At 33.0% G+C, this 10000-nt stretch overlaps 2 protein-coding genes across 2 annotated transcripts; one reads left to right on the top strand and one right to left on the bottom strand.

Moving 5' to 3' along the window:
* Positions 1–1005: 1005 nt before the first annotated feature.
* LOC122250867 (uncharacterized) lies at positions 1006–1449 on the bottom strand. Its single transcript, XM_086555045.1, has one exon. The coding sequence runs from the start codon at positions 1447–1449 to the stop codon at positions 1075–1077; it is 375 nt and encodes a 124-aa protein (XP_086411171.1). The 3' UTR covers positions 1006–1074.
* A 6683-nt stretch (positions 1450–8132) lies between these two features.
* LOC147472101 (uncharacterized) lies at positions 8133–8801 on the top strand. Its single transcript, XM_086554995.1, has 2 exons — positions 8133–8211; positions 8325–8801. Coding segments are annotated over exons 1-2 (387 nt in total). The 5' UTR covers positions 8133–8209; the 3' UTR covers positions 8710–8801.
* The last annotated feature ends 1199 nt before the right edge of the window (positions 8802–10000 follow it).

Below are 10000 nucleotides of genomic sequence, written 5' to 3'. Positions count from 1 at the left end.
CGTCTTATTGCTCTTGACATAACAGACAAAGGCTCTCAAAAATGAAGAGGAGCAGAGGGAGAAAACGGATGTTAGTTTCATTTTGAAATTCATTAGGATGTTTCACACGCACTTCATCTTCTTTAGATGATTGTGGCGACGACTTTTGCTTCAATAACAATTTGATACTGCATTTACTTTATTTTAGAATTGTAATCCCTTTGAAATTGATTCAGTAATAGAGACCACATTAATACTCGGATATGTTTATACATATATACATATATGTATATATATATATATATATATATATATATATATATATATATATATATATATATATGTATGTATGTATGTGTGTATTCATATATATATATATATATATATATATATATATATATATATATATATATATATATATGTGTGTGTGTGTGTGTGTGTGTGTGTGTGTGTTTGTGTGTGTGTGTGTGTATGTATGTATCAATATATTTATGTACATACATATGTGACAGAAAAAAAACACTATCAACAAAATAGATTTATTTTCTGTGTAGATCTATTTTGTGTTTATTGTTTTTTCTGTCATAGTATAAACACTGTGTGTTTCCCATTCAACGCACACGCCCCCTCCCCCCCACACACATATTTATGTGCGTGTACGTATGTATGTATATATATATATATATATATATATATATATATATATATATTCATGCATATATATATATATATATGTATATATCTATCACTTCATATATACATACATTTATATACATATATACATATATATGTATGTATGTACACAAACATATATATATATATATATATATATATATATATATATATATATATATATGAGTATATATACATATGAATATATATACAATGTGTGTGCATGTGAATGTATGTGCGTCTATGAATGGGAATATGTCAAAGTATAAAGAAATTTGTTAATTGTGATAGAGAAAAAGGAACATGATTGATAATATCATACAAATGGAGTCATCTATACAGATTTTATTTTTGAGGTAATATATTATTTTCTGATGATATAGTGTTCAGCAAATAAATACATTTACGTGTAGACTTTTAAATCTATCCCTGATAAGTCCGTTGACAGCAGTAGTACTTGTTAGTATAATGACTTTTGCACCAGTACTTGCACTGGTTATATCCGAGCACCGGCTGGTGGTCGTAGAAACTGTAACCGGGAACAAGACCGGGGTAATGAGCGGCACTGAAGGAACCAGCGCCGTGGATGCCAGATCCTACGAGTCCAAGGCCTCCGTGGACACCTCCGAGGGCACCACTATGGACACCACCTAGGACACCTCCGTGGACACCACCTAGGATCCCACTGCCGTGGACAACAGGACTGTGTCCGCCAATTCCATATCCGCTGTGTCCAGCGACTGCTGCTGCGAGACACAGAACCATGATGTAGGAGGTCACTGCCACGTTATGAGCCATTCTGAAAAGAAAGGAAAGTTGCATTATCTTTAGGTTATATAGAAACCATACCATGATTATAAATTCAGTTATATCCTATTATAGAATGACTGCAATCAGCGCAAAGGTGACTTACTTGATCTTCAGGTAAAAGCAGCACTTTGAACATTCCTTGACGTTGCCTCCTTATATACGTACCCTGCCACTCTCGCCCAGGGAACTCCAGGCGAGAACGTGTGGTTGCCAACCTTCATTTTTGTTATCATATTTGTTCTCAACTTTTGTGTTATCAATTTATTTGACAAATTGACATGATTTTTGAAAGTGATATAGGATATTGTTTAACTGTCAAAAAGAAATACTCCTGTGGATCATCTTGTTCATTCATTGATTGACAGCTACAAATAAGTGAGTAAAAATAACTGGCAAGTTGTCATGACGTAATCAAAGTTTCCAGCTGACAGACATAATCTGGAAGATGCCCGCTTGATAGATTTTCCCACGCATTTCTCATTCCTGATTGGCTCTGAGTCATGATAAGAACTGATACCTTTAGTCCGTGTCTTGATGTACGAGAATAGGTGAGTCGACGACGTCATTCCTAGCCCTTCTCTCAAAATAAAAGCCTTCCTTATATACTGATGATATCTTTAGTGAACGGAAGCAGCTGAATGTTACCTGTCGATCAGAGAATCAGAGAGAAAGAAAGAGGCAGAGAAAGAAAAAACTGAATGAACGAACTTTATTCTTGATATATATATATATATATATATATATATATATATATATATATATATATGTGTGTGTGTGTGTGTGTGTGTGTGTGTGTGTGTGTGTGTGTGTGTATTATACATATATATTAATACATAGATACTTATATACATATATATATATATATATATATATATATATATAGATATATATATATATTTGTATATATCTATATATGTATATATATACATACATACATACATATATATATATATATATATATATATATATATATATATATATGCATATATATATATATTCATATATATAAGCCATTGAATAGCTACCTGCATTACGAAAATAGTATCAACATAAGGATAATATATATTTTCTAAAATAGGACACCTTCGTAGATACAATAAATCCATTTATTAAGATCAACTTTACAACTATCACTTTAAGATTAATAAGGAATTAAAAGTAATAGATTAAATTTGTTTCTTTAATCAATGGTTGATTTTTTTAAACCTATGCTGTAATAATACCAGTTATGGTTTCATCCCAGAGAGAGAGAGAGAGAGAGAGAGAGAGAGAGAGAGAGAGTAAAAAACGGAGAGAATGTATTTTTTTTTTATAGAATTTAATCTCATTAATTTGACATTCAGTTGAAATTCAAGTTTTAGCTAAAGTGGTCAAATAAAACAATTATAAGATTCCTTTGGACACTAACATTACGAAAATGCAAACTTATGAGGTGGATATGTTTTATTTTTTCTTTATTTTTATTGATTTCATTTTTATATATACTTTATTCTTTTTCGTATCCTTGAAATTTTGTTTACAGACAGTTTAGTTGACGTTTGTTTATGCGGTAGTTTGGCGGGTTTAAACTTTTTGAATATTTCTCACACAATATATGATTGTGAATATATAAACATAAGTATTGATATATATATATATATATATATATATATATATATATATACATATATATATAAGTATACATATATAAATACATACATACATATATATATATAAGTATACATATATACATACATACATACATATATATATATACATATATACATATATATACAAATATATATATTTATATATATATATATATATATATATATATATATATATATATGTATGTATGTATGTATATATAAATAAACATAAACACTGTTCCTTGGCCAAGGATTCCCTGTTCACAAATGTTCCCCTTGATGATGTACTAGATTTTTTAGAACGTAAACTTACTGCAGCTCCTCATAAGATTCCCATTCCGATTGATCACTTTATTGAACTTGTTCGTTTATGCGTCTCGAATAACGTTTTCTCTTTTGAGGGAGAATTTTATAAACAGACTAACGGTATCGCGATGGGTAGTAGTCTAAGTCCGGTCCTTGCGAATTTATACATGGAAATGTTCGAGACGGAACTCCTTCCGGCCATTCTCCCTCCGGGCTCGATTTGGTTTAGATACGTTGATGATATTTTTTCTATGTGGCCTGTAAACCGTCCGGATTTCGACGATTTTTTACATAGTCTTAACACTCTTGCTCGTACCATTAAATTCAAAGTAGAATGGGAAAATGCTGGTAAATTACCCTTTCTAGATATAATGTTACATAATTTCAACGGGTATTTAAAGTTTTCAGTTTACCGGAAACCCACTCATGTTGCTAATTATCTTCATTTTTTCTCATATCATCCTTTATCCATTAAGAAATCAGTAGCCTCGTCTATGTTTCTTAGAGCATATAGGATCAGTGATAATGAGTTTATTGATAGAGAACTTAGCATCATTATGGAGTCTTTTAAGAATCTTGGCTACCCTAAGTTTTTCTTAGAACAAGCGCATTCATATGCGAGATCCAAATTTTATTCGCAAACTAAAGTCACGCGTAATGATAGGTCCGATAACTTACTCGTTGTTCCGTTTAATCAGTCACTCGATGACAAGCGTCAGTTACTTAAAAAAGTGGACATCGATATAGTGTTCACTTATCCTAACACGTTGCGTAAATCTTTGATTAAACACAATGCGTCCAACGCTACTCTTGGCACTTCTTCTGGCATTTACGCTATTCCTTGCAAGGAATGTCCGAAATTCTACATAGGTGAAACGGGTAGAGAGTTGGAAAAGAGGATAAGTGAACATAAACGCGATGTCAGGTACGCAAGGGAATCAAATGCCTGTTTCGTTCACATGCGTGATGCCGTTCATCAATTAAATTGGAATAATGTTCAGTTAATTCACAAATCGTCTAATGCGTATGAAAGGAAGATGCTGGAATCTCTTTTAATTAAAAAGATTCCCAATATTAATTTGAGTGCTGGTCAATGGGGGTTGGATGATCTTACCTCCTTTTTAGTAGGAAAAGCTTTCCCTAGATTAATTGACCTTAAACATCCTTCTGTGACCTGAGTCAGCCCTTGTCCCTACGGTCATCCTTTCTATATATATTCTTGTCTAAATTTACTTCCTCTATTCATTTTTGGATTGCTTTCGCCTGAAGAGGAACTTTCATGAAAAAGTTCGAAACGTCGCAAGTTTTTCCTTTCTTTTAGTGGCAGTGTTATTAATTCTGTTATGTGCACGTTACTGTGTTTTTTGTGATTCATATATATATATATATATATATATATATATATATATATATATACATATATATATGAAGTATATATATACAAACATACATAGATAGATAAGTATATACATATGTATGTATGTTTGTGTGTATGTGTTTGTGTATGTATATATGGATATACATATATATATATATATATATATATATATATATATATATATATATATAAAGATATAGTATATTTATATATATATATGTATATATATATATATATACATATATGTTTGTAGTATATTTATATATCTTTACATATATTACGAGACCTTGTATTGAATGTTTTTATTTGTCATCAAGTTTTATTTTTTGTGTTTTAATACTTTATGAACTTTTATGGTCTCAATGTTTCTTTGATTTTATTTTAAACTTTAGGGGGAACGTTTTATGTATTTTATTTTTGTTTCGTTTTATTCCTTTTAGTTTATATGTTATGCTTTTTAGGATTTTATACATTTTGTTTTCCATTTATATTTTTCTTTTATGTTGCCTTTTTGCTGAATTTTATTATTTACAATATTCTTAAGATAATATGCCTCTGACGTCACCGAGGCAATGTTGACGTTTTTTTTAACAATAAAGCAGAGACGGTCAGACAGTGGACAAGGGTATTTCCTTTACCCCAGTCCTCCAGGGTAGTTAACCGGCTGTCTCGCCATTTTCTTTGGAGTATCTGTGTCGAGCCAAGGAAGTGAACAACGGGGATACGATCACGAAGACAAGAGTTAAGTACTGAAGTGCCTGACATTCTTTGCTTAGGAGCTGGACGTGATCTAAAAGAACATTTTTATTAAATCATCTGATCAGACCTTTTTATTGAACTTGGCTGGGTTCCTTTTACCCAATCCTTTTATACTTTGTGGTAGGACGTCTGTGTTTTTATTTCATTTTAGTTCACCAGACTGTTTTCTTTTCTGCCGTATTTAGATTTTGTTAATTCTTAAGCCTTCAGCAGTAGCGTCAGACTTGCTGATCTAGCCTTTGTTTTTATTGGTAAGCCTTCTGTCAGATACTCCACTCGGGAGTATCTTTTCTTTAGTTTTAGTATACGGCAGCCTTAATCATTTTAAGTGCCTTCTGCACATGTTTTGGCATTTTATATTTTACTAATATTTTTCAATTAGTTTTAGAATTTTGTTTTATTAGGCTGAGCATCAGAAAGAGATTGTCACGCTGGAATACACCCATTTAACTGATTCAAACTCCCTCCCCCACGCTACCACTTTCAGGGGTTTTGAATTGACAGGGGTTAGCCAGGCCCTTAGCGCTTGTTTCCCTGGCCAGCATCAAGGGAGGGCAAATAAGTTTCCACCTTTGACTTGATGAACTGGGACGGGGCCCCTGGGTTAACACGGACATCACACTACAATAGTATTTTTTTCTGTCATATGTATGTACATAAATATATTGATACATGCATACACACACACACACACACACACACACACACACACACACACACACACACACACACACACACATATATATATATATATATATATATATATATATATATATATATATATATATATATATATATGAATACACACATACATACATGCATATATATATACATATATATCTTTATATCTATATATATATATATATATATACATATATATATATACATATATGTATATATGTATAAACATATCCGAGTTTTAATGTGGTCTCTATTACTGAATCAATTTCAAAGGGATTACAATGCTAAAATAAAGTAAATGCAGTATCAAATTGTTATTGAAGCAAAAGTCGTCGCCACAATCATCTAAAGAAGATGAAGTGCGTGTGAAACATCCTAATGAATTTCAAAATGAAATTAGAATCCGTTTTCTCCCTCTGCTCCTCTTCATTTTTAAGGGCCTTTGTCTGTTATGTCAAGAGCAATAAGACGTTCCATTACCTTATCCATTATTATTTATGGTATCAAGTGAATGTAAAACATTACCGATATAGATTAAAAGATATTCATGAACTATCATCTGAAAGCAAAATTTTATTATATTGTGACGCTTTTGCTTCCTTCATTTGTCGGTGATTATCCCTCTATATCAGTGGTTCTCAAACTGGGTGCCAGGGCATCCTAGGGTGACATGGTCAGTGCCTAGGTTGCCACAAGATTATTACGAATTTTATCTTGGCAAGGTGGTCTCATCGTACTTTTGTAAAATATCGTTTGTATCGTTTGCCTTTAATTAACTGTTACTGTAGAAAAAGGCCTTCCCAAGAATTAGGTGGATATTTCTGTTTCTACATTTGTACAAATACAATATATAAAATAGATTATGATAATAGCACTACAAACTCTAGAAAAAGAAATGAGAAAAAGGTATAAGTTTGACTGAAACAGCTCACAACATAAGCGATTTAAATGACACGTTTCGATTACCTCGTCTTCAGAATTACATATAATTCTGAAGGTAACGCGTTAATTACATCTCTTGCGCTGTGATGTTATTCAGTCTCTTTTATACCTTTTCTGCATTCGTCATAAAGCTATATATATATATATATATATATATATATATATATATATATATATATATATATGTATATATATATTGCCTCCATAATAAAAGACGACCTTCCTCAAACTGCCCCCCCCCCTCTCTCTCTGTCTATCTATCTCTCTCTCTCTCTCTCAAAAAAAGGAGGGGGAACCAGGTATGGTATCCACAATAATAGATTCTTTTGTGCCTTCAACAGTGATGTTCATTAAGAGTCTGCCTCCGATGGGAGACTCGAGGTGTGAACAAGTGATTTATGCATAATATATTGTTGATGTTGGTGTCCTTATTCTAAAATCATATCATACTTGAGCAGTAATCTCGATTATATGTCAGCGTTATAATCACTGCACAGCACACAAACACATATATCATATACTATCTCTCGCTCTCACTCTTATATATATATATATATATATATATATATATATATATATATATATATATATATATATATATATATATATATATATATATGCCTGTATAATCATCTTTTCGTATCCAGATGATATCATGATTAAGGCTCAATGAGCACTGAGAAATGCAAAGGAAAATTTGTGTTGAGGAGGGTTATTCCAGCAAACTCCTGTTGCAAGGAACTTTGATTTCGTCATCAGAGCTTGCCAGTTCTTCCTATATTTAGTTATTTGAAACTGATAACAAAAGTAAATAAGTCTCTAGAAAAATATGATCTTCACAATCAAACCATACGCCCTTATCTTATTTCGACATGAATGACGGATAAGTGCCAAAAGAAATCGACTTTGATAACAAATAATGCAAAAATATTGACGTTTAGCAACAACACTCTCTCGCCTGGATTTCCTTGGGCAGGAGTGGGAGGCGATGCGGGTACGTATATAAGGAGGCAACGTCAAGAAATGTTCACAATGAAGCTTCCAGTACAATATCATGTAAGACACCATCAAACTGAATGCAGTCAGTCTTTCAAATCATATAATTGGAATTAGAGCCATAGTATGGTTCGCATGTAATCTAAATCTAACATAAATTTCTTTTCCTCTAGGATGGCTCGTAGCGTAACAGTGAGCTCCCTCATCGTGGCTCTGTGTCTCGTAGCAGCAGTCGCTGCACACAGCAGATATGGAATTGGCGGACACAGACCTGTTGTCCACGGAGGTGTCCTTGGTGGTGTTCATGGTGGTGTCCTCGGAGGTGTCCACGGAGGTGTCCATGGTGGTATCCACGGAGGTAGTGTTCATGGGCTCGGACTCGTAGGATCTGGCATCCACGGCGCTGGTTCCTTCAGTGCCGCTCATTACCCCGGTCTTGTTCCCGGTTACAGTTTCTACGACCACCAGCCGGTGCTCGGATATAACCAGTGCAAGTACTGGTGCAAAAGTCATTATACTAACAAGTACTACTGCTGCCAACGACCTTATCAAGGATAGATCCGGAATTGTTCACTAAAATCTATTTATATGTTGCTCATGTATTATGTTGTATAATAGTTTTCTTTCTTAAAAATAAAACTGATTTTGATTATTTCCTTTGTTTGGTGTTATCCTACTCCTCACACATTCAGACTCAAGAACACAAACATACATGCACACACACACACACACACATATATATATATATATATAATTAATAACACTGCCACTAAAAGAAAGGAAAAACTTGCGACGTTTCGAACTTTTTCATGAAAGTTCCTCTTCAGGCGAAAGCAATCCAAAAATGAATAGAGGAAGTAAATTTAGACAAGAATATATATAGAAAGGATGACCGTAGGGACAAGGGCTGACTCAGGTCACAGAAGGATGTTTAAGGTCAATTAATCTAGGGAAAGCTTTTCCTACTAAAAAGGAGGTAAGATCATCCAACCCCCATTGACCAGCACTCAAATTAATATTGGGAATCTTTTTAATTAAAAGAGATTCCAGCATCTTCCTTGGCTCGACACAGATACTCCAAAGAAAATGGCGAGACAGCCGGTTAACTACCCTGGAGGACTGGGGTAAAGGAAATACCCTTGTCCACTGTCTGACCGTCTCTGCTTTATTGTTAAAAAAAACGTCAACATTGCCTCGGTGACGTCAGAGGCATATTATCTTAAGAATATTGTAAATAATAAAATTCAGCAAAAAGGCAACATAAAAGAAAGATATAAATGGAAAACAAAATGTATAAAATCCTAAAAAGCATAACATATAAACTAAAAGGAATAAAACGAAACAAAAATAAAATACATAAAACGTTCCCCCTAAAGTTTAAAATAAAATCAAAGAAACATTGAGACCATAAAAGTTCATAAAGTATTAAAACACAAAAAATAAAACTTGATGACAAATAAAAACATTCAATACAAGGTCTCGTAATATAAAAATAAAATAAAATTAATTACAGAAAACTTCAGTTAAAAGGGAAACTAATCTAAAATGACGAAAAAATAAAATGAAAGATGATAAATTAAAAAAAAAAGAAACAGGCGACAGGCAACGTCCAGTCCTCCGGCCAGGACAGCCAGAACGGGAGAGCAGAGAGCGCGCCTGCTCGCGGAGAGCGCGAGATGCAGCATCTGGCCACCTTACACTATCAACAAAATAAATTTATTTTGTGTGTAGATCTATTTTGTGTTTATTGTTTTTTTCTGTCATAGTATAAACACTGTGTTTTTCCCATTCAACACACACGCCCCCCTCTCCCCCACACATATTTATGTGTGTGTACGTATGCATGTAT

The sequence above is a fragment of the Penaeus japonicus genome, unplaced genomic scaffold, assembly GCF_977035675.1.
Source record: "Penaeus japonicus unplaced genomic scaffold, GWHDUDI00000001_assembly GWHDUDI00000003, whole genome shotgun sequence".
Lineage (NCBI taxonomy): Eukaryota > Metazoa > Arthropoda > Malacostraca > Decapoda > Penaeidae > Penaeus > Penaeus japonicus.
This window is presented reverse-complemented; position numbering and strand designations above follow the sequence as displayed.